At 28.6% G+C, this 27561-nt stretch overlaps 1 protein-coding gene across 1 annotated transcript; it reads right to left on the reverse strand.

Annotated features, from left to right (window-relative positions):
- Positions 1-1478: 1478 nt before the first annotated feature.
- On the reverse strand, positions 1479-26250 carry LOC126772958 (lachesin-like). The gene is made up of 8 exons (XM_050493565.1): positions 26022-26250; positions 11790-11887; positions 11295-11502; positions 7798-7962; positions 6087-6215; positions 5142-5276; positions 2733-2885; positions 1479-1636 (listed from the first exon to the last, which is right to left on the reverse strand). Exons 1-8 carry the CDS (start codon positions 26098-26100, stop codon positions 1479-1481), a joined length of 1125 nt encoding a protein of 374 aa, XP_050349522.1. The 5' UTR covers positions 26101-26250.
- Positions 26251-27561: the final 1311 nt, after the last annotated feature.

Consider the following 27561-nt stretch of genomic DNA (forward strand, 5'->3'; position numbering starts at 1 on the left):
AATTCTGCTATTATGTTCGTTTAAAAGAGTTTATAATATTCTTTAAGAACAAGCTCGTAACAAAGATCTTTAAATATAAGAAATTAAAATAAATGTATAAGAAGAAAACAGAAACAGACAATTATTGTCTCCATCTTTTACTTCGTACCTAATGTTTTTCGAAAGTATAGTCAATTAAATCAATTATAATTCATGGAATATAAAGGGGGAGGTATCTCGTTTCACATTGGTTAACTTTTAGTTAATCCCTATATTAAAAATTCGAGATAATAACAAAAATTACACCAGATATGTATAAAAAGCTGGTTATGTTATAATAAACTTTATTTAATTAAAATTATTAGCAACTTGATAAAATAAATACACTGTACGTATTTGGTGGTTGAATAGTTTATAAATGGTACATACACATAAGGAAGTACGCAAAGACTTACCATCGGTTTAAAATATTATAAAATAATAATAGATTTTGATTACTTATTTTAACTTTCTAAAATGCATTACATTTATTTTATACACAAAAACTCTCCATAATATTCTTTTTTATTATTTTCTTATATAATTTTTGGTGATGAAATCATCACTAACAATGATGTAATGTACGAATAAAAAAACTATTTAGGATATAGTGATTTGATGGAGATGAATCTGTTCTCTGATTATTGTAGGCGCAGTTTCTTTTCATATTGATTGCCGTTATGTATTTTAAATTTAACGAAAGAGAAACCGTAATAAAATCTACTAATAAAACATTACTTATACAATATTCTACATATACACAAACATATCTATGTTATATGAAAATTACAACCCTTATATCGCTAGTGTAGTCTTGCACAGTTATAAATTGTATCGTCAAAAGTTTATTCGTTCAGGTGATTTACAAGGAAACAACTTAAGCCTTATAATTGAAGACGATAAACCGAAAGTTTTGAGTACTTCGTAACTTAAATATTCAGGCGTTGGAAGCTAAGTGAAAACGAAAATGTTTGTCATGAATGAACATGAAACATAATTAAAAATTTATGGACAAGGTTAATGGCAAACTACTCCATTTATGTATTTAGTCTTTACATACCTGAAGTTTTAATGTGATAAAGAATAAAATATAAACTTAATATGTACTTTACATATAATTTTCAACCAAAGCTGTTTTTTTTTTCTATTCGTATCTTTAAATTGTATGTCGATGAAACAAATTTTCTTTGGACAAATATTTTTAGTTCTATAACGTTTATAAAATTAGTATGCTTTTTATCTAAAAGCATCTCTTAACGCTAATAGGGTCCTTAAGAACCTATTCTTACGAAAATACTACTTTCAGATCAGTTTTTCTTTAAGAGCCACCACTACGATTTCATGTGAAGTATGCTATCATAAATCTCTAGACACTAATGGTTTATCTAAAATAAAGTATGAAAATGAAACAACGTCAAAAAGATTACTGTAACAATATATTTTGTATATACAAATTAGCTTTATAATAATATGGCAATAATGGTAAGTACGGGAGCAAGTACTGGCGCGAGTGAATAAGATGTGCTTCGTTTTAACGCTTCCAGCTCGCTGACATCGGGAGTTTCTTCGAAATCTCCTACTTCGTTGTATTGCATCTCCTCAAATTTACCAGAGAGAGCTGTAAACATTTTTTATTCATTATTATAATTGCATATTACAAACACCTTTCCTAAATTATTAAAAACTTTATTTTCAATACATTTAGCTCAAACAAAAGCAGGAACCGTGTTATATAACTTATACGATGTTTTGAATGCATGCATTGGAATTGCAATGCGTTTAAGCTTACCACACTTAGGAGTATTTTAATCGACGATTAATAGCAAACGCGTCCTACCGCGTGAATAAAATACAGTTATCGCGATCTTCACGATTTTTCAGAAAGGTTTTTCTTAATATTTATAGTATTTAGACTAAAACGCGCGAATGGGATAATATTTATCCATCGCAGTCAATCGTGAGTTAAATGCTGAATTATATTGCTTTGAAATTAACTCAAACTTTATCTTAAAATCCAATTATTCAATTATTCATCATACTACTGCACAAATTAATTTCTTTGTAATTTTTTCGCAATTTACATCTGATATCATAAGTACGCGTAAAAAATGTAGTTCATACATTTAATGTACTATATAAATGAGCTATTAATAAATATATACTTAATATATGTGTGTAATAACATAATCTCAGCTATTAAATTTACATATATTTTCAGCCTACAATTATAAATACGTATGAAAAAGAGGTCTGACAAAGTAATTTCATTCATATTAAATGTTAACTTTAATTATACGTTTTATGTAAAGTTACTTTTGTAGAATCAGAACACGGTGTTATTAAAGGCTTTATTTACGAACAAATATTTAAATTCTCATACCCTTGATAAAATGCATGACCTACAAATGCATAAAAACGTATGATGTATGTATGTATAATAAAAATGAATAACTTATATTACACTATAAGCATAAAGAAAAAATTAAAATGTAGGTTGGTTTATAAGGGGTCTTAATATTATAAATATATATATTCTACAAATTTGCTTCTCTGCGAATGTTTCTCATGTGTTCACAACATATGGAACTTAGTATATGTCCCGAACTTTACTGTATATTATTTACAAAGTGATTAATGGTTTTTTTTTATGTTATGTTGCATCAAATTTTGCATTTGAGCTCATGCCCAAAGTAAAAATACAATTTGTTACTTACGATACAATTTAATAGTCCCATCAGTGTCTCCTAGTGAGTTTTTTGATATGCAACTGTAAGTACCGAATGTACTTCGCCCAACTTTTTTAATTTTTAGCCTCATGTCCACTTCGTAGCCTCTTTCTATTGCGACAACCTCAAACCTTTTATCTGCTGTTAAAAAATCGTTATAAATATTTAATATATAATAAATAATTTAATTTACAATAACACGGACATATTATATTAAAACTAAAAATTAACTATATTTTATTTTATAAAATATAATAATGTAAATTTGTGGAGGAAATTAAAAAAATATATTATACCGATATATAATATAAGATAATATTTATTTCACAGCACTACATAGTATTTTTAGGTGTTACCCAGTGTAAATACGAGCACAAGGGACATAACATCTTAGTTCCCTTAGTTATCGGATTATGAGAGTTAGGGAATAAAGAGCGCACCTGTGTTTAGCACATATTTGTGCATTATAATATGGCCTGCGTAGTTGGCTAATTTCTCTTGAGTTTGATCTCCGCGACCAAAATCGGAGGACATCATTATTAAAGTATTATTATTAAAGTACTAAGGGCATATAATAATATATATGCATAAAGCTAGTACTGTGTGTTTTTTTTTAGTTTTGTTTATGGCTTTTATGTGTGAGTGGTAGATCATCGTACATTCGTCACACATTATGAGACAGACCTCTTGAAAATTCGCCTTTCAAACCGGAACACAACAATTTTTCATTAAACACCACGGCAGTTTTCTTACTTTACGTCCTAATTTCTAAACGAAAGGTCCAATTCGAATAATTTAAAGAGGAATTTACATGTATTATAATCAACGTTTATAACAAAGCTATTTAATTGTATTAGGATTAATATCGTGATACGAATTTATCATATATCTTTCGATTCTAGCCATGTTTTTATTTACTAATTCAAACAAAAACAGTTATTGTGATTTTTACTATTGTTTTTTCATTATATGTTTATTCATTATTATGTGAGAGTAGTTTTAATCGGTTGAAATCGATTGACACAAAAATTTTAAATATAAAGAGCTACGTATGTTTTTTTTTTTTTTTGAGTAACAAATATAGGTACGACTAACTTATCTGTTACTCTACTTGCGGCGCTAATTTCCTCAAAATCTGTTAATTTAGCATTAAATTCATTAAATAGTGTAAACTTCGGGTAATATTAAATTAAAAATACTCGGAATCAGGTATTTTCCTGCGGTAAAACGTAGCCTATATTTTAAGTGAGACCGCCAGCGATACATCGTGCATGATGTTAACATACAGACAGACAGACAAAAATTCTAAAAGCTGTTTTGCCTTTTGTTGCATTAATACGTACAGTAACAGCCTGTAAATGTCCCACTGCTGGGCTAAGGCCTCCTCTCCCTTTTTGAGGTGAAGGTTTGGAGTTTATTCCACGCTGCTCCAATGCGAGTTGGTGGAATACACATGTGGCAGAATTTCGATGAAATTAGACACATGCAGGTTTCCTCACGAAGTTTTCCTTCACCGAAAAGCACGAGATGAATTATAATAGAAATTAACACACAAAATTCAGAGGTGCTTGCCCGGGTTTGAACCCACGTTCATCGGTTAAGATTCACGCGTTCTTACCACTGGGCCATCTCGACTCACCCACGTACCCCACCTCATATTAGTTTTTTCCAATATCTTTAATGTACAGACATCGGCCTGTTTCAATTTTATCATATGTATAGATAGATTAGCTTCGGTTGGCAGGATATCTTTATAATGGGAGAAATATCGGTTAACTTGGTATTAGGTGTTCTGTATGTATCATTATTGTAAAATAAATATGTACATAAAAATACAGTTCGTGTATAGAAATACACAAGTATAAACTTTTGTGTACACTGATCTTCGTACAAATGTGGTAGAATTATAATCCAAAATGTTTATCAAGTTTATTTAATTGTAAGTAACGTTATAGAAAATATCGAAATAATTGAATTAAGAATATATAACATATGACGTTATACACATATTATGAATTTCGAATACAGACAATTTTATTCCTACCTATTTTATATCTATTTTGTACCTACGAAAATTTCGGACGTTCATATTTTAATATCGAGCATTCCACGGCTAATTGATCTAAGCGACATTTTTGCAATATTGAGTTATATACATATTTATAATCAGCATTTTCTTCGGCGTTGTTTGAACTAACAATCAATTATTTTTTTTAAAGACCAATGTATCAATCGACAAAACAAATTAAAATTTTGTGTAACAGATAATTTAAACTAATATAGCTTTTTCCAAATGTTTCTCGTTATTCGGTGTATCGTTATACCTATGATATAATTTCACTAAGTACTAAAAGCTATAAATAATAATTATTATGTTAGAGAATTCATATAACTAACTTTGCGATATAATTTGCTCATTTATCGTCCAGTAATTGATCGACTTCGGGAAAGCTTCTGAGTGACAATCCAAATGTACGGTGTCACCTTCATTTGCTCCGACTAACTGGTTTTGTATTGTCATAATTGGTGGAACTGCAAAGAATCCATAATATATAATACACTTCTATAAATATAAACATAAAAACTTATTATTTTTTTAATAATAATACAATATTAATAAAAAAAAACAACAAATACATATGGTACGAATTGTAACAACATACTGGTGGTTTTAAAATCAATTGAGATTTTTATACGTTAAAATTTGAATCAAGTAAAAATACGTAAATATAGTTACTTGTACAATTTATAAAAAATAAAAAATAGTTCGCTTTCGAAGAATTTCAATGTACGTCAACATGTAGAGAAAAGGCTTCTATCCCTCTCGTTAGTTGCAGAGTGGCGTTTGCTTCAGGGCAGAATTTTAATAGACCATTAGTTTTTCACCATTGACTACATCAATACGTAAGGTAACTACACAAATAAAGATATTTTTAAAATAACTAACAATTGACGAAGCATTGCAGATTGCATTCGAATTCAATACAGAAGCTTTGCACTTATTAATACTCAAATTAATAACTACCGGTCAGGATGACCGTTGATCGTTTCATTCCCAAAGTTTGCTATCATCGGTCTGGTTCGTTCATTAATTGTTTTAAATTATGTATCTCAAAAACAAAATATACTCTAGTAAATATAATAAATAATAAAGTAATTTATATCAGAAAAAAAATACAGTGAAGATTTCTCAACAAATTACACCCTCAGCTTTCAAAGATAGCGTCCAATCTCGTACACAAAGCAATCTTTAAAGCACCTAGCGCATCAATCAACGTCCCAAGTACTAGAATCGATCAACATTGTTGCAGCTTAGTCAGTGAGTTAATAGCGTTTACTCACAATGAACGACAAGCATGACTCGCTTGCTGACGGAGGGCGGAACTCCGTTGCTAGCGATGCAGAGGTACGCCCCCATGTGCAGGCGTGACACCTTCACTAAATGCAGTACGGCGCCGCTCACTGATGAGTCTAGATTAGCAAACTGTAATTAAACACTAGAAAATAAAATTCTAAGTAGGTTTCAATGTTTGAAATGAAAAAAGCAAGTATGAGTACAAAGTCGTAACGAACGAATCACACGTAACGAACATTATGAAGTCCATCAAAAGGATATATATCTTGGATATTTTTCTGTGGTTATATTTTGATAATAAATTGTCAAGTTACATTTAAGAATACTTAAGTTGTTTTAAATTACACAAACAAGACCTAATTTAAGTTTCAAATAAAGTAAAAGATTTTTATAATATTAAGGAAACATATTTTACTTATATTGTAGTTTGTGAAAACGCGTATATTAAAAACCAAAAAAAAAACATTCGAGCTTATATTTTTAAATCAGATTAAATAAATAATGAAAGTTATGAACTGTGTAAGTTTTTATAATCCCCAAAAGGAATTCAGCAGTTCTTTAATGACGTCACAGTAAACGCCGAGCATAAAATAAATCTCAATTTATTTTTTTACTGTGCGAATTATTCTTATCAGAAATCACACTTTCCGTTTGAGGAAATAAAATTCCACGTTATGAAAGTATGGCTGTGGCTTTACACTTCACATTACTCGCAGATTGAAAGTGGTAGTCTTTGTGGTTTGCATGTTGCATGCTTTGAAGTTGATGTTTTGTTCGATTTTACAAGTTTCCACATAAAATACTATTCATAACATATCAAGTCTTTCACTTATCTCGTATAAATAATCCGTGTTTAATATAAATATACTTTTAACAATATTTACCGGTAACTGATTATTTTATTTAAAATTAATAAATAGTATTACAATTAGGTAACGATAAAATAATAAATTATACGAATTTTATTTATGTAAAAACAAAAACAAAAAAAAAACGCAATCAATATCATGATCATTAAAAATTAAATAAACAAATATTGTTTGCAGAACACACGTAATTGTATGTTAATATTTACCTTATAAACAAAATTCAGTTCGGCAAAAGATCGTGTATTGATTCCTCCAACACTGCTTTGATGACTTTTAATAAAATAAAAATGTTGGTACTAAATTAAAATCAAATTACTATCATAGTTGAACTGGCATTGATGTAATTTTATCTTAGGTATTCTTAAAAATTGTCTTATTTTAATAGTCTGTAGTAAAATAAATAACTTACAAAATGTCTGAAATAACTTAAAAATAATACATTAAAGTAATAATTAATACAAAAATTTATGTAAATGTTGAAGAATAATGAGTCAAAATCCCTTTTTCAATGCAATTGATATTCCAGACTGTTAATAGCACTTGACGATTCAAAATTACTTTCTTAATCTTTTTTTATTATCTCTCTATTGCCTCGAACTGTCTTTGCATATGCTTTACAGGGAAAATGTTGGGCTTACAATTTGATTGCAATGTAATTTCCTCTTTATACAATACAGTATTGTTATTAGATCCTAAAATGTACTACTTTAAATACTGTGTACCTACTCGCTTTTTTCATTTTTATTATATTTGTCGTCTATGTATATGTTTAATCGTACAAATTAAACAATTATGTTTTAGTATTGAAACTGACAGCTATAAATCTTACTATGTGTGTCACTAAAGTTTGATGTAGGTAATAAATCTCCGGCTTCTTTTCGCCATACGACAGTCGGTGTTGGTACCCCGTGAGCCGCGCACCGAAGTGTCACATTGGCGCCCTCTCGTGCTACCTGATCGCTACTCGTCGGGTAATCCAATATATCTGGGGGTACTAAGACATTATATGTATATTAATAATTGCAAATTTTTAAACATTAATCAAAAAATACACGTACAGATTGATGCAGTGTGATACACAACTACAGTTATTACTAACACTTTAAATAAAAAGAAAGAATTAATACATTCTTGAAATTAAAGATTTATCTTAAACTAAGATATACATATAATAAGATCATTAATAAATAAATTAAAAGAAAACAACAATTATAGTCATCTAAAAATAATAAACAAAACAATAAAAAAATGCGTATATTAATGATTTCTTAAAGCTAAAACTTTTTTTTGTCTAATAATGTAGTTAAATAAAAATATGTTTAAGTAAATTATACAGAATTATAAATTTTTGATTGAAAAAGATTTGAAGAAAAATTTGGAGCCAGTTGAGATGGAGCTGTGATTTGAAATAATTATTTACGCAAATATAAAGATATATATCTTAATAATTTATATTAGCAACATAATCATCCACAAATTCGTAATACTTCGCATCATATAACTAAGTATAATTATTTTGGTCTTCGCAATATACTTAAATATAACAGATGGCGAAAAGGTAAGTAATCAATGTGAAAGGTTTTGTATGAATATAGTAACAAATGTGTTTTGTTCGCTTATCACAGCTGCCACTTATTACAGCAATTACGCGTCGTTACGGCCCGGGAGTCCACGACACGCATCGCTTGATTATTAGTTTGAATGGACGAAAAGTTATACAACTATATGTTGACATAAGAATTACGACTTGTCTTTTATATGGCTTATTAACAGGGATAATATAACAACACCGGTATATTATTATAATTTATTATAACAATTAATATCAATTATGACGCTAGGATAAGAGACATGTAGTGACAGAAGATCACGTGTAATGAAGAAGAATATGATAAAACATACGAGAGATGAATTAGTGTGTATTACACTCTTTTTCTCCTTCTGTTATGTAATAAGTAGTAAGTAGTTTTTATTTTCGAAGTAATTATACAAAACAAATCGTATTAAGCATTTATTTGAATAATATTGTGTGTTAATATTATAAAGGATTTTTTTTTGCATCAATAAATCATTAAAAAGTGTTGTAAGAATCATGACCACGTTAAATAGTAACAAGAAACTCTTTAAGCATTACGTTGAATTGCAATTTTGATTATCTGTGCAAAAAAATACTCAGACCTTTCACTAATGGAAGTAATAATATGGAGTGTTAAATCCTTAGTCATGTTATTTTAAAATTCAAGACTTTAATTGCAACTGGCACGAAAACATTAATTGAAATAGGACACGTTTATTTATGCTACTGTTATAATTCTCAGAAAAATCAACAGCTGATACCAAAAAATCGGCGTAAAAATAAGCTTACAAAATACAAATAAAAAAATGTTAATAAAAATATAAAACACGAGGATATTTTTTAAATTGCAAATACAATATCATTAAGAAATATCAAATATAATTTAGCGTATGTTGTGATGTGAACGAAAACATTGTAAAATAATAAACTATGGACGTTGTTGTAATAATGCATTTCAGTACGTGCTTCATTGTTACAATAAGTGAGTTTTAATAACGATCAAAATTTATACTAGTTTGTATAATACTAACCATCTTATCGTCAAAAGTATGTGCAAAATTACAGCAAACTGGATAAAAATTCAGTTCCAATATTTTATTCCTCATATACTAACACAAAGGTAAAATCAAATAAAAGCTTCTAATAATAAAAAAATAATACTAACGATAAGTTGAAAACAAATTAAGTTAAATAACAATAACTAATTATATGTCATAAGTGTGTGATTTTTATTTTAAGAAGGAAATCGTATTCACACGGATATAGTTGTGCCAGGGACAGATAATTTTGCCAACAACACCTGGGATGGAGAAAAATCGTTAAATATGTTCAAATCAAACTTAAATTATCGTAAAAAATTTAATAATATGTTATGAAATATATTTCAGACGTAATATAATTTTACCTAATATTATGAGTTTTTGACTTTATTTAATAGTTACCGCCCGCGTCTTCGACCGTGTGTGTTTGTGTGGGGGTGGCTTTAGGTACCCTATCTTATTGTAAGGGGTGCACCTTACAACGTGTATGCAAAATTTAATAAAGATCGGTACAATAGTTAAAACTTATAAGCATAGTAAATAAATAAATAAACAAACTCACTTTCGCTGTAAAATCATAAGTGAGGATGTAATTTTAATTACCTTTGTTTTAGTTCATATTTTGAGTTTTTGTTTCGATTGCCGAAGTGACAATTATTTAACTAACTATAAGACGTATAGTAATAAAAGTCGGCAGCAGTTTGTATTACTATTTAACTTTCGCTATTTAGCGCTTCTAGCGATGCATAATTTCAATTTAAAGTTTCATAAAACCGCAGCACGGAGCTCCAAAGCTTTAAGAGTACATTAAATAAAATTTTCGCAGCAACACGGGAAATAAATTTGTTAAAAGATTTAATTATGTCACAGCTGATAAAGAAAAACTCATTTCTACTTAGAGAAACTAAAATTAATTATTAAAATAAAGGTATTTTTTAAAAATTAAGACGACGGAATGTTTTGAAAAACATCATGAAATTAGTTCTCTTCGTCTCCTTATTTAAAGAAGTGAAATATTTTATTTTTTCTATTTTAAATAATTAAGTATCTTGTTTGAATTTTATTTGGTTTGATTGTACATTTTTTGATATAAGGCATGTTTTTTAATCAGATTTTGTTTCCACATTAACAATAAGTATTTGAACGACAATATAAAAACAATCATTGATAAAATCGAAATAAAAATTAACGCATTTATTTTCATAAATATTAAATCTAAAATTTTTAAATTATAGTAAATTGTTTAACACATTTTCTAAAGAAATTTTGTATTAATACAACCCACACTCAGTAGAAAGCTTACTTTATATCTACGGAGAACGGAAATTGAAATATGTCTATCAATACTCAATGCAGGGAATTGCTAGGAACTTGCATAGATGAAAACATATTACAAATTTATATACAACGGATGGCGAAATTTAAAACCATTTATATGTGTAACGACTATTTTATATTAAAGATTAAAAAAATGCGTTTCATAATTTTATTTATATTTTTAAGATTGTTCATTAAAGTCCAAATAAGCGAAGAGAGTATTTGTATGTTTTAAAGTCTAGTCTTTGTCAAAACCTAGATTTAAAGCTGATAGCTTACAACGTAGCTCCGACTTACTTCTGGTTAAGAGCCTTTTGAACAATTCTAAGAACTTACCGTCTCTGTACTCTGAAAGTGAAAGGATACAGAATACTGTTACTAAGATCTACATACCTACGACATCTAAATATGCCGTCTGACTCTTCATAGGATCAGTGTTGAGTTGGCACATGTACCAACCACGGTCAGATTGACGCACGTCATGTATGTGGAGGAACCACACTCGCCTGTCGCTGTGGTTGACCGCAATACGATGATTCTTCGTGATCACGTGCGTTGCAATTGTCAGGATCGTCTGCGTGTCCACGCGTAGCCACGCCACCTTGTGAACGAATGATTGACTTTCACTCATTAGTCTATTTTAACTCTTGCTTTCTAAATGAAAAATAATATCCACACACATTTTATGTTTAGGAAGTGAGATATATACAACTTAACGTATTTGAGCTGCTGTTATATTTATACAAATGACATTTCAATCGCCAAGGTTTAATAAATAACAAGCTAATCTGATAATGGAGAGATACTATGACAATAATAAAAAAAATTAATTTGAGAAAACACAAAATCAATAAATAGAACTTGATAATATAACATGAAAATACTAACTCTGTATGAACCGAGATCATTGACGACACACGTAAAAACAGCTTCCCTTCCTAAAGAAACCGTCAAATTGTTTAAGCTGTCTTCAAAACGTGGCACTTCTGTAACAAAACAATTTCACTAAAAGCAATCCACGATAACAATAAATGACTCATACAATATACGTTTTTTCTAAAAAACAAACTTATATTAAACCAATTTAGAAAAAAAACACTTCGTAAATAGACATTTTTTCTAAAACTTAAAAAAAAATCCATTTTTTGTAACTGTGTTGTTGCTAAGAATAAAATAGTAAAATCATTATTTCTCTCTATTTTAATAAAATATATTTCTGAATCGTAGATTTACGAATACGATTTAGACTTTTGTTACGACATTTAAAAAAATGGTTGTAATATGCTTAATATTTTAAATTGTTGTAAAACTGTCAAATATTTAATTATTTTTTTCGAAAATCTATAAATAATAAGCAATTTATATTTTGTTTGCAAGTTAAAATTAAACTCAATAAGACATGAAAATAAAAATAGAGTTGTAATAATATATTACAAATTTAAAATAGTATTTATAATTATTTTATTGTTATATAGTTGATACATGTAATAAAATTTATATATTTTATGTTATAAATTTTCCTAAGAAATATTTTCAGGTTTATAATAAACTAGCTAATCGTCCCGGCTCCGCATGGGTAGATAAAAAGAAAAATGTGTTTTGAATAGGGTTTGGGTAAAATCCGTTCTTAGTGAGCGTCAACGTCGGGGAAGGAGAAACTTTGACTAATTTCAAGTTAATCGGGCGGATAGTATAGGATATATCGTGATCATCATAATAATCATATATTCCCATGATATTATTATAATTGTAGATTTAAAACTGTGGTCTAAATGCACATATTCGTAAAAAATAAATAAAATGAATGTTTTGGCATCATACCATATTGGTGCAGTGGTTAGAAAACGTAAATCTTAAAAATCCGTTACCGATAATTTCTAGTTTAATATCCAGTATACACATTACTGATTTTTCAAGGGTTAATTTGTGTTTACATTTCACCTCGTGAAATGTGAACACAATTTGTGTTAAAGCAAAACATCCCGAGGAAACCTGGATTTGGCCGATTAAAATTTGATATGACTTTCATTTCAGATTTCAAACCCCCATTGAAGCAGGTGTATTAATCTCAAAACCTTCTGAATAACAAGAGAAGGCCTTAACCCAGCAGTGGAAAATTTACAGGCTTAATTTTTCTCGTATACATTTTTTTACTTATAAAATAACCAATTTAACTTTAATAAAAATTAAAAATATTAGATACTTACTTACTTTACTATTTTAATCATTATTTAATATTATTAATAAAACATTTCAATAAAGTAAGTGATACTAGCGTAAAAATAAATTGGCATTATTAAAAATTTATATTAATTAAGAGATGTTCATAACAGGTTTAACATGACTCGAATTTAAATTTAAATTGAGGTGCATAAAAATTATATGAATTCTGATTAAAAATAGCATTACAATTACCTGAAATTATGCGAATAAAGATAAAATGTGGCTTACAACGATACTTATTGGATATTGGGGTATAAAATCATTTACGGGTTATTATAATACTATTGAACGGAGATTATATTTATAAAACGGAGATTATATTATACTTTTCAATTTTAATGAAAAAAATGTAATACAATAATTAGATAGAAGTAAAGTAACAGCTATTGAAGGTACTATTGATTTACAAATGCCTGCATTCATCCTAAGAAGAGGCTTTAGAGCTTATTGCACCTAGCTGATCCAGAGCACCTAGCTGTGCCATTAACCCGCACATAATTTTTGGCAGAATATCCCCCGATCTTTTCCTTCATCATTTAGATAAAACTCAAATGGTTTACTTTTGATGTTGTTAACATTCACAAGCTTCTATTTTACAAACTTATGTAATAGCTCGATCCCTTTTTCAATAGCTAGGCTAAGAATGTATTATTTTATTATTTATCCTAATAATATAATATATTTCCGTATAAAAAAATTGAAACACTATTACTCGTATAGCAGATAATAATTATAAAGATTCATTTTTTAGAAAATGTATCATACACTTTTTTTCATTCGTAATCAATGTCTAAATTTTCCATTTTATACAGCGTTATTATACTAACAAACAAACACATCATATTAACTAGATAAATAAATTAATTCATTTATCACTTATTTTGTTTTTGTTCTTTAAAATTAATTATTTATTTTAATTAATGTTTTCTCGTATACAATAGCACTTACATTTTTAAGTCGCCTAATTATACTGAGCCCTGAAAAGTTTTCAGCCGCTTTCGAAATCGCGGCATTGTTGTTAGAAGTACGAATAAAATTATCATTTAATTTGTTAGAATTATCAAAATTAGATTATAAAACCTATAAAACATATGTTCATTGAAAAACGACGAACAAACTGTACATGACGTATTCGTGACGTGAATAATTGGCATATGACTGTTATTTCTAAAATTAAGAAACGGCTTAACTGATTTTCGTGCGGTTTTCACTAATATATTGAGGCAAACTTCACTTAAAATGTACTGTTTGTTTTATTTCAATCGGCTTATAAATAAAAAATAATATTTATGTATTATATTAATAACTGTTCAGTTAAATTGGCTCAAACTTTAGGTACATTTAGGTACAAATGATATTCTGTGAAATGATGGTGATTGAAAGTTTATAGGAATAAAATAAAGTTAAATAATGGACAATTTCAGAAATTTAGATTTTTGCAAAGTAGGTTGAGCTCAGATCTATATAATCAATCATATTAAATAGGGTTTAGCTTGTGCTGGACACTTGTCAGTTAAACCTCTTGAAAAGTTCTAAAAAAAAGTATGCGCCAGCATATGTCTATCTTGTAATCTATCTTGTAAGGTTGACTTAATACAACCATTTGTATTGTAATCAAATTTGTTTTAATATAATGCACTATTTGCAAAGTAGTTTTATAAACATTGCATTAATTCTTATAAAAGATATCGAGATAAGATCATAGACAGTTTTAATACTTTTTAGAGTTTTGACATGTTGAAATACTGTGAAGTAGGTTATTTGAAAATACTCATACTTAAGTATTTGTTTTTGATTTGTAAATAACTCTATACGATTAAGTTAAAGTTAAAGTTTATTGGTTAGATAGATACTTCATTTCGTTGCACTATGTATTTTTTCTCATTGGTTTGTTAAATTTATCCTTAGTCGGTAAGTTGATCATAAGTACTTATTTTTTAAATACCTACACAGATTTACCTTTCAATTTTAAAAGGACACAATTTTCTGTGAAGGTATCGTTTGCAGTCACAATAGATAAAGCAAAGGGACAGACATTCAAGTATGTCGGAATAGATTTAAGGAAATGCTGTATTTTTCATGGTGCGGGCGGAAACCAATAAATGCTAATTTCCCAAGAAAATAAAACTTAAAATGTTGTATATACTGAAATGTTAAAGGTGATTTCTTTAAGATATACGCGGGTGAAACCGCGGGTACAGCTAGTACTTATAACTTTTTGTAACTTTATATGCGATGTACTACAAGCATAAAACAGTTTCTTAAGTTCATCAAAAATAAATATTAGAGATTTATTTCTCGTCCACGTACATACACCTAATACACACACACATATGTGGTGTACAATATAAATGTTATCGTAGCCGGGTGTTGTTTTCTCGCACGTTCAGTCCTAAGCATTTATTGTGCCTAGAGCAAATTTGCTTGCGGGACGCAATATCCAAGCGAGCGGGCCTCAGGGAGCTATCTTGTTTTATTTGCTCGACTGAGTCGATAATGAACGTTTTTTCCCGTATCTTTTCCGAAAAGTCAATACGCTAAAGGTGTAATAAAGGCTAACGTCAGTAGCCTCCACGCTTGTGTCTCCACTTGGCACTCAAACTTTACTGACGAGTAATGTTGTTCAACGATGCATAGATATTCCGTAATAAAACAATTCAAAATAACTCTTATGTCTGTAACATAGAGATCAAAATGCTCTTAGCAATAGCCAAAAAATACAGATTAGGCAAAATAAAACAATATATATAGCAGCATTTATGGTCAATAAAATGTTTGGGCGATATTTATGACCGTGAGTGGTGGTGATTGTGCGTACAGGTCAAAATTATTTCTAGTGGCTTATATGATTAATTTATTTTTATACTAGTATTTATGTTATGAAATGTTACTGGCGACATATAGGGAAAATTATCATAATAGTAAAAATGATTTATATAACACTACAGTAACAGAAGCTACAAAGAACGATATTTATATTTTTATGGGTTCAAGGAGGGTGAGCCTCTTGGGTGAATTTATGTCAGTATTACCCTCCTTTGGGTCTATAAAAAGAAACTTAAACGTGCTATGTTAATAAAGTAAATCCAATATAAAAATAAATAAAAGTAGACCTTAAAAAATCTTTAAACACCTTAAGAATCTAGTGAACTGAGGATCTAACGAAATTTACAGTACAGTAACAGCCTGTTAATGTCCCACTGCTGGGCTAAGGCCTCCTCTCCTTTTCGAGGAAAAGGTTTGGAGCTTATTCCGCTTTTTTCTATACTAGTTAGTGAAATAAATAAAATAAAACTGTAAATAAATAAACTGTAAAATTTAAAAAAGAAATCTTTAAATTGTATTGCTTACAAATATATTTAATGAGATCAGAATATAATGTAATACATACAAGTGTCTCGTGTACATTTTTCAAGTATATTTCCAAACTTGTTATCGTTTCAAATTATTATTTCATTCTATGAAGTGGTAACAGAAATTCGTCGGCTAAGTAAACGTTCTGCGGAAGACGGCTAGCTCTCCTATCTAACTGTCAGACTTGTCTCAGCTGGCTCTCTAAGCTGTAATGATTTATACATATTCATTACTTAGTTTATTTGATGCAAAACTTTATTTAAATACAATCTGTTGTTATTTTTAAAATATTGTAACGTTAAAAAGCTTCAAAATATTGTTATTTATATTTACGGAATTAACTAAACTTGAATATTATTACTTTCTAGTAACAAACAGTGGCACTTCCGAAAATAGCGAATACGTATTATAATACAATAATTTGTACCGATATGAAGTCAACAACAAATTTAAAGAATATGTTAATTATAAATAGTAAAAAAATTAAGTAACAGCCTGTAAATGTCCCACTGCTGGGCTAAATATTACTTTCCCTTGATTTTGGAGCTTATTCCACCACGCTGAAAGATAACCAGTCAATTTCACTTTATTCTAGTCTAGGTCTAGCCTTATCCCTCACTTTCGTGATACAATGGAACGGAATCTCCAAAACGACTCGAGAGAGATCAGACGCAGGACCAATGGCTTTACGTGTTTATCGTAGGTATATGCAGTGTAAACACTGTAAACTTCTAAACTCAATATAATACATAAAATAAATATGAGACCGACCCAAAGTTTGTACCCGTGAGCTTGGTAACATCACTCAAGTTTTTAATTCAACAAAGCAAATTTAAATCCTGAATAATAGTTTGATTTACAGTAATTATTAATACTATTTTTATCTCTATATTGTTGTCAATCCAGTTTTATTCTAAACAGTGTATCTCAAATAACAAAGGTAACTAAGAGATATTATTTATGATATCATAATACAATACAAAATCGTGTACGACAAGAGACTAGTTAAGTCAAGTCAAAATACACATTAATTACATGTTTATTTTGTAAGAAAATCAGATTTTGGTAAATATTCTAATATGATATATATTATATATTAAAACGATCACAAATGGTTTTAGTGACCTGAGATATTTTCGATTTCTTATTACACGTTATGGTAATATTATGTCAATGATGTGTTAATTTTTATAATGTATGATTTATTTTATATTTTATTTCATGATTTATTTTCGTTAAACTCAGTTACTTAGATTAGATTTTTTTTAAACCTTCACTTGACTGATTCAAATGTTTTGTGTAATTAACTGTTAAAACGTAATGAGAAAAAATATCTCTGGTAGAATTTTATACACTTAAGCCTCGTAAAAAGATAAATAATTTCCATAGATTAATAGGCTCCAAAAGTCACGAATGAAAAACTGAGTCAAGATATTTATTATATATTACTTTTTTCAAATCAATGGACGTAATACATTATGTAATAATTATGTTATATTCTGTTATGTATTATTCTATAACTTTGTTCATCTAAAATGATAAGTTGCAACTGAATTTTAAACGAAATCTTTTAAAGCCTTATCCCTCCGTGAGTATAATGTAATATTATCGTAAATATATCTTACTCATCGCCAGACAGTGGCTCAACATAGACGCAAATCTAATACTTGTGACGTACATTTTATTTAATATTCCATATCATTATATCATCTAAGCTCTTTAACAATAATTTATCTTTCATGATTTATGGCAGCGCAGACATCACTTAATATAAATTTACGGCAATATATTTCAAAGAGAGATTGCGCGGTTTATTTGTTACGTGACTTAGCGGTAAATTATATTGACGTGTAACATTTTCTCTTTACAACGACTCAGCTACAAGACAACGCTTTCAGGCAATGACTTGTTTCGAGGCTGATGCTTATAAATATTAGCGTATCACATCGCGACCGCGCGCCGCCTTCCCCGCGTCGCTCTTTGTAGCGTGCCCGGCACGCGAACCCTTGGCTAAATGTTAGAAGTTTATTCCACTTTAAATACGCCTTGTACGCTCGATCGATGCTTATTCTGTAAATTAAGACCTGTTTCATTACTGCTACGAAGTTTAAATATATGTGACAATATGTATTTATTTTTTAATATTTTTATTAATTACGCCAACTTGACGAAAAACAATAAAAACCTTATCTCACTCTAAAAAGATATCAGACAATTATCGTAACAACAAAGCGATTCTTATTATTCTCTACGCCTTGAACAAACTCAAACAAAGCTAGACAAAGTTATCAGACGCTTAAGTTATAAGATAAGAACTGACGTCGGGTATTTTAAAATATCGTAAGTACCTAGCAAATTTGTGAACGATCGGCGTGATTCGACAACTTTTCTTCAAAGTTAGCTGTAAGTTTTAGGAAGTTTCCAGCCGTGTTTCCAAAACCTTATCGTCCGTAGAAGTAACAAGCCGAGATAAATGAAGTTTGGTTGTTCTTAATTTAATGGCTGGTCGGAAGTTAGGCGGACGTGATCGGATGGCCGAGTTTCTGAATCATTTATTGTTCAAAAAATTTTTAAAGTGTAATGAATGTCTAAAAAAAATTATATCAAGCTATAAATTACTTAAACATTAAATGATAGCAATTGTTAATATGGCATAATTATATAAAATAAGAATTTAAAAAAAAGTAAAACCAATCAGTTTATTTTTTAAAGAACATAATCTAATAGTTACATAATTTATTTATCTATATTCCCTAAATTGCATTTGTATCATTAATACATGTCAGCTTCGTCTAAGCCAATTTCTTAATGTTTGTTGAGATGTCATGTCGTTCTGACTTTTACATAATACTTATAGAATATGATAGGATATTCCTGATATATTTCTAATATGATCTTTTATAAGAAATAACAGTGATACTTTAAAATTAAGTTTTACTCGTCAATTATGGGAACTAATCGGGATTATTTTTACTTTATTCATGAAAATATCACAAACCATAGTTACTAATGTAAAACAAAATCACGTTGCTACGCTTATGAAGCGAATACAACTTTATAGGGCTTTAAATATTAAAATATTATTGATTTTAGCTTAAAAAATATTGAAAAGTTTTACAATGCCAATCAAGTGTTTGTTCGGCTTTAAATATTCAACTAAAAGCAATGTTATGTTGTACATATAATGTTTGTGGCAAACGTGATGTCACGGACAAACTGTTTCTGATATTTTATAATTTAAAAGTACTTTTAGTGATCCATTGTTTGGTTATATTTTTTGAAATAATACTGTGATCATAAACGACTCGGATTTGTGAGTAAATTTTTTAAAATTCGAATTAAGAACAAAATCTATCCATATACTATAATATCAAAAAATTATTAATATTAGATCAAATAATATCAATGTTATATTAATATATTTGCAAAAGAAAAAAAACTATTGTATATCTCGTTTATTTTCATAGACTACAAATTAACGTACCATACTATTAATTTATGAAATTAGATTACAAACGTCGTCGTATTAGAAATTTGATTCATATATATAGTTATAATCTGATGTAACTCCGCTGTCAAATTGTGGTGAATGCTGTGTGAATGTAAATTTCCATTTTCCTTGTTGATGTTTATCAAATAATCTCTATCTTTGAGACAACCGAAAACAACAAAACAAGGCATTGAATTAACGTTTTTGGTTAAATTTCAACTCGCGATAAATGGTAAAATTTTGAAGGTTGAAATTATTTCATTACAATTGCTAATGCTTATATATTATTTATTTTAATCATTAAAACTATTTTTTGCGATTTTTACTTCTTGGATATTTGATACTAATAAAAGAACTTTTGAACTGAGCGTTTTCTTTGCTAATTCTTAATGCTTCTCTCGGGATTATGACTCAAGCCAATGTATACTTCTCGCTCGTTTAAATTTTATTTAAAGGTAATTTTAGTACTTTCTGCATTCGAAATAGATTTATTGTAAGTCAGCTAATTTATTAGACTATTCAAATAAATAGCTCTTCAGAAAATAGCCAATAGCTGATAACGATTGGTTAGTTAGTATGATTTTAGCGAAAGATCGTGGGTTCATTTCAGATAATCAATGAATTCAAGGAAAGAAAATATTTTGAAAAAATATGCATGTGTCGGATGATATTATGCCACATATATATCCATTATCCACCCATCCGCAATGCAGCAGCACGTCGAATTCGCTCTAAGCCTTCTTTAAGAGGTCTTGCCCAGCATTGGGAGACATTTAGGAAAAAAAGTTATGATAATATAAATAGTATGCTATAAATATGAGCATTACATATGTTTATTTAAATATATTATGACAACTTGATATGAAAATGAATTAATCTATTACAAACTCCTACCGTGAAATAGGTTTTATTTGGGTTGCGTGTTAATTCGCCTACAGATAAGATCGGCTTTAGTTGATTAATCGAAACTATGTTTTCCTTGGAACATCAAATACAGTAGAAGTGGTATTATTTATTGTGATACTGTCTGAATAAAAAATATGAACTGACTCCGTCATATAAACTAAGTTTTATTTCTTACCAGGAAAATAAAATATGAAATATTCAAAGTTAAAATGGTAACAGGTACAAAGAAAAATATTTTCTTATTACATTTTTTTATTATCAAATGATATGTACGTGACATTTATTAAATCAACTCACGCTCGATAAATCGTCTATATTTATATTTCTTAGGAAATTAATCTGACTAAGCTTAGAGCCAGGTTTTTTTAATAGAATAGAATCATTTAGTTTTACAAAAGATCATTTTCTTTGACATATTTGTAGTACCTACTCTATTCTAGGATGTTTTAATTACGAGATTTTCTCAATTGGTAGTGAAAGAGAGAGGCTTGACGCTCTTAAGCTGGCTTAATAAAGCTTTAGCTGCAATAGTGTTTTATTATCATATATACTTACGTTGCGTGGAAATCTTTTTTGCGGCATCTACAACTAATACATCTCCAAGCAAAGCTATATGAGATTACAACTTGTCAAAAGTCTTTAAAAAGAGACAACGCGCATTTCGAGCAGTTAACTAAATCTATTCATTTTTCTTAGTGCAAATAACGTTGGTGGTTTTCAGGGTTGGATAAGAAATAGATATTATTTATTCTGATAAAATTAATAAACAGTATTAAATATACATAGTTCAGAATATAATGAAATCATAAAAGATTAATACGTATGATACAAAAGAAAAATCAAAAAGACACGAATGTAAGTTTGTGGAGAAATAAATAAATGTATAAAATAAAACTACCACTTTTATATATGTTGTTGAGTTTTTGAACTAAGAACATTCATTTGAGGAATTCTAAATACAAATACCGAATCAGTGGCAGCTTCACGATAAATTAAATTGTGTTATTAAACATGATAAATTGTAATTAAATAACTATTCATAAATGCTTAACGAGTATTCTTGAATACGGCAAAATTTAATATTTACATAAGAAATTTCCTTTTAATTGGTCTACAATGTTCATTTGCCTATAGCTTCATTTTTATAATTCTTTTTGTGTTCATATTACTATTACTATTATTAAAAGAACGTTTTAATACGCAGTTATGTTGGTTGTTGCCAGCTTGCTCTTTCCTCTAAGTTGTCACTGGATTTTATAAATTGGCATTGTAAGAGACTAGGTTGAGACCTCTAAGCCAGTTCAATTTTCTTTACAACAAGTATCTAGCAGTCTAGATGTGTTGGTGTTTTTCATTTTCAAAATGTATTCCCCGGTTATGTTTTTCAACTTACAATATGAGTTTCTAATTCAATAAATAATATGAAAACTACTTTTTTTATTTTAATGCTAATAAACAACCGTCCGGTTTTATTTTTTAGTAATTATGTTAGATTTTTAATAATATAATTAATAATATATTTTAGGTTTATATTACAGTCCGTCAACCTATTTGGCTAATAAAGGTTGTCAAATATAAGTTGTCTACTTTCTCTTTAGCACAATTATGAATCAGGTAAACAGGCGTAGTTAACATACCCTCATCAGCTATTTAATTGATTTTTTTTATGTAATGAAAAGTTATTTACATCATTACATCCATAGATGTCTCGATTTTAATTTTTTTAAATGTTTAAACTTGAACTTCTCAGTCACTCTACATGAGTGGACCATGGATGTGCCACACCTTTGACAAGGCAACCTAATACTCTTGAATAGAAAATAAAATAATTAATCAATGATGAATCGGAGAAGTTAATAAAAAAAAAGAGAATTAAAGTTAATATTAATTAATAGTGCTGGCCCGTGATTTATCTAGGCGACACACTTGCAATTTATCAATGTACATATTATCTAACTTATAAGCTTTGTCATGATCAAATAACAGATGACGGTATATATTTCTAATAACGTATCTACAACATTGACATGGATTTAAAGTTTATAAGCGTTAATTTTTTTATATTATTATGTCCATCCATCCATCCCTCTGTCTATAAAACAATTATTTTATGTAAAAAATATTTTCGACACGTATATATAAATTCAGTTAATTGACTCTTCTAAACTATATAGGTATATACTGTGATTAAAATGTACTGTATATTTTAGCCACAGTCACTTTGTGTACAAACTCATTGTTCTAAGATGTTTCGGATACAGGATTTTCTAAATTGGTAGTGTAAGAGGGACAGGCTTGACGCTCTAAGTCGGATTAGCTCAGCTTATGTTATAACAACAATCTATCAGTCCACATGTTCTACTGGGTAAATTATTGTAGTGAGGGAAACGTGATCATTAAGGATAAGATATAAATTTATATGTCCTGTTATATATAGAACTAACAGTTAGACTGTTCATTAATTCGTTTTTTTCGTTCCATTGTTCTTATTGTTGTATTTTTAGGTGTTTAGTCTATTATATTAGCAATTCAGAAATGAGCTTCAGAATAAAATAATCCAGAATAGAGACATTATATATTTTTTAATGTAATTATAAAAAAGGCTAAATTTAAAATAGTAAATTGGTTACAATAAGATTAATATTGTAAATGATGATATTTTTAGTTACTTATTACTTATTTATATGTATATAATAAATTAATAATATCTTAAAAGACAATATATAATAAGAATATACTTATATCTAAGCCGAGATGGCCTAGTGGTTAGAACACGTGAATCTTAACCGATGACCGTGGGTTCAAACCCGGGTAAGCACCACTGAATTTTCATGTGCTTAATTTGTGATTAAAATTCATCTCGTGCTTGACGGTGAAGGAAAACATCGTGAGGAAACCTGCATGTGTCTAATTTCATTGAAATTATGTCACATATGTATTCTACCAACCCGCATTGGAGCAGCGTGGTGGAATAAGCTCTAAAACCTTCTCCTCAAAAAGGGAGAGGAGGCCTTAGCCCAGCAGTGGGACATTAACAGGCTGTTACTGTTACTGTATATCTAAGAATATACTTAATTATAAATAGTAAATGAACTTTAAAGTAATATAGTTTAATGTCACGAAAACAAATATTCACTTTATTTAAATTGTATACAGAGCAAAAGCCAAAACAGCATTATTATACAAGATCTCTTAACCGTTAAATGGCTGTGGTTTTGAAATTACTGCAACGATAAGTCAGGAATAGCAGGCAAATTGTTGAAGCTATTGAATTATACAAATAAAATGTTTTTAAATGCACCCTCGCGTAGGGTAAAAGTTTAGCTAAATATAAACATAAAAGTAAATGGTTATTTCGAGCTAAAATTACAGGGATGTAATTCGTCTTAAGGGACGTTGCTACGCTTTTGGACGATACTATAATAGGTATGAATTCTTAATCTTCAGTCTTTCAGTCGAAATTTATTATTTATTGTACTTTTTGAAATATTATAATTATATTGTGTATATTATTCCAGTAACTTCATTAATATTATAAATAAAATGCTTTTGTAATTTACATAAACGTTTGCTAAAAAAATTTAACGAAATCATAATTACGTTATAATAAAGTTATTAGACAGAGAATTACAATATTTTAATATTAGTTATTTAAATATATTTAGCTAAGTAAAGTAATTCAAAGAAAATATCTTGTATTCAATTCTGAAGATTATATAATTGTACAATTATTTAATTAACAACATTTTGCCCGCGTTTTGTAATTATCAAGTAGTTAATGCGTTACAGAATCAATTAAGGGTATATTATGTTCCTCGTATTTCTCAGATATATTTTATTGAAATATGTATTTTAACTTAGTAGGTCTTTGAATGAAAAAAAAAAATGCCACAAAAAGTAAAATGTTTCTTTTTTCAAATTAGCTATCAGCATTGACTAATTCATAATATGAATCAAAACTTAACAAAGTATGCAATTTATTCAAAAACTTAGTACAGCTATTTTTGTTTGTAAAATAAAGGCGGGTAGCCTTTTTAATCATAATCTATTATCATTTCACGTCTTATATCTATGATAGTAATAATACCTAAAATATTTCATAGTAAAAATGACATATTAAAGTAATTTTTAGAACATTCTTCCCGACTGTACTGGCCGTCGTCGCGTTTGGAATCTACTACCACTTACCATCAGGTGGAGTAGAGACATTTGCTTTCTTGGCAAACATAAAAAAAAATATACATAATAAAAATAGTTAATTTTTATTGATAGAAATTAGCAGTGTTTATTTGTTCATGTAATTAATAGCTTCATATTAATAATAGTCAGGATTCCTTTCAAATATTTGTGTAATAAGATCTGTAGGTTGAAGAAAATCGGCAAACAGTTCATTATCACCGAATAAAGTTATTCCGATTTCCCCGATAAGTGGATATAAAAATTACGAGCACGTTTTATTGGCATAGCATTTCACAATTATTGCTTATATTTTTACTTTATTTTAAATGAAGAACTATAGTTTTATTAGTTTTAAAAATGACTCATGGTATAAATGTTAATTTTTATATTAAATTTTTAGGTGATATTCCTTTAAGGTAAGTAATAGTTTTTATTTCTTATATAAATGTCATATAATTATATGTAACAAAGACTTTATTTATTAAACAATTTTTTTTTCTAAGAAAAAAACTTAAAAGCCGACGGTAAAATCGATTATCAATCTACCAATGTTGACTGGTCTTGCATTGGAATAGCAATATTTAGACTAAAAATATAATTAAATTTTACGTTGTTATTATTACAACAGCCAGTACTTATAGAAATAAATTATAAATAACAGTAATAATGAATTTAATATTTTATTAAGAATACTTTGCTTAAATATATGTTTTATAATAAATGTTATATACATTTTATTATACTAGTATGTTACCTAAAAAATAATAAAAAAATAATACATTGAATTTAAAAATCAAATAAATAAATTTCATGGTTTTATAAATAATAAGTTTGTTTTAGTATGTGCTCTGCTGCTATCATTTCTATATAGCTATTCTTATATTATAAAAATGTAAAATGTGGTAGTTGTAGTAGACAGAAAACCTATTTAAATAATAAATTTAGCGAATAATTATATAATTTCTTACCAACAGTATCCTTAAAACAGATCACAACGTGGAAGACAAGTCCAAAATGTATATAGAACAAAATTTTCCCAACCATCATTCAGTTCACATTGCACAACGGTTCACATTTAGCTAGCTCCTTAAAATTCTAAAAAGGCAACATAACATCCGTCTAGTTTTTTACATAGTTTTGGCGCTAATTTCGTAGCGGTTAGAAGTTCGTAACACGTACGGCGTAGCAGTACTACGTTCGACTCTCTACAGACCTGTAGCACGACTGAAACCGCCTTCGAAACAGACTTATGTTAAGTTCGCTAACTCGGTGCACATGCGCCCGATAACCCTCGTGAATAAATCCTCTTGATATTCTGAACCGACAAACGAAGTTAATGGCTGTTAAGTAATGGAGTAGAAACGCTCGGCAGGATAACATTTAATGTTGCTTACGAAGGAAAATCAAATATTTTGTTTATACTATGGTTGTATAATATATAATATATTTAAAAAATCCAAATTGATAAAAAATATTACTTCAATTTCAATTGTAATTTCTAATTTGTGTCTAATTTCACATTAAAAGTAATATGAAATATAATAAATATTACCCTATAATATTATATTCAACGTGAGTTCCATTGACAACCGTTTTGAAACGATTATTATATTCATACACAATAGAATTGATATGTATTTTTAAGCATATTTGGCGAATCGTTTATATCGAGAGAGAGAGAAATGCCTATTACATTAACAAACGAGGGTTGATCACTTAACAATACGTGGTCATGCGCTCTACTTGTTTGATAGCAAATAGTTAAATATCAATAATACAATATTGATTATTTAAGCATCGTCTTTGTCTCTGTCATGTAATGAAGTTGAAGAAGAAGCGGGTGGCAATCTAAATGTCCGTATTCCGTACATCAACACATAGAGGTGACGTGTTTCTGTTAAAAACCGGCTCGTTGATATAATGGTTAGCTCGTACAGCTGTAGATCATATTATAGTACTGGATTTTATTCCCGAGTTGGGCTACTTAAAAATATTGGGTTAATTCTATCAAGAAACTCTTAGTAGTAATCTGCAATTAAGAGCTTGGTGGTGTTAAATTCCTGTAGTTTAAAAACTGCGGTCATGTGCCTTGATTTCTCTGACGTCATATCTATTTGCCTTTTCATCGCAATATACTATAAGATCACCTATATAGTTAGTTAAATCCTTTATTGAGAATAGCCATGATAGTGGTTGATACTTGCTCAGAAGGACATTTTATTAATACATTTTTATATATTTTGTTTTAGAATATGATAGCTTGACTCCAGAACATAGAAATTAAAGTTTTGTAATAACTTTGTACTGAATGATATAATGTGTGCTCATGATGGTAAAAGCGCCATCTGCATGTATTTAGGTGAACGTTAAACGTTAGAATAATTAGTAGAATTATCATACGAAAAATTATTTCTTATTACAAATAGTGTTTCCCAATACTTAGTTTTAGATTCATTTGGAGTGATTCCTCAACAGTTTCCATGTTTGAAAGCAAACCACTATTTGTTT

This window comes from Nymphalis io, chromosome 13, assembly GCF_905147045.1.
Source record: "Nymphalis io chromosome 13, ilAglIoxx1.1, whole genome shotgun sequence".
Classification (NCBI taxonomy): Eukaryota; Metazoa; Arthropoda; class Insecta; order Lepidoptera; family Nymphalidae; genus Nymphalis; species Nymphalis io.

Coding starts and splice junctions, on each gene's coding strand:
- LOC126772958 (XM_050493565.1), bottom strand. CDS start 26,100: ATGATGGTTGGGAAAATTTTGTTCTATATACATTTTGGACTTGTCTTC. Junction 2,886..5,141: donor TGAGCAAATTATATCGCAAA/GTTAGTTATATG, acceptor ATTTTTTAACAG/CAGATAAAAGGTTTGAGGTT. Junction 1,637..2,732: donor TGGGACTATTAAATTGTATC/GTAAGTAACAAA, acceptor AAATGTTTACAG/CTCTCTCTGGTAAATTTGAG.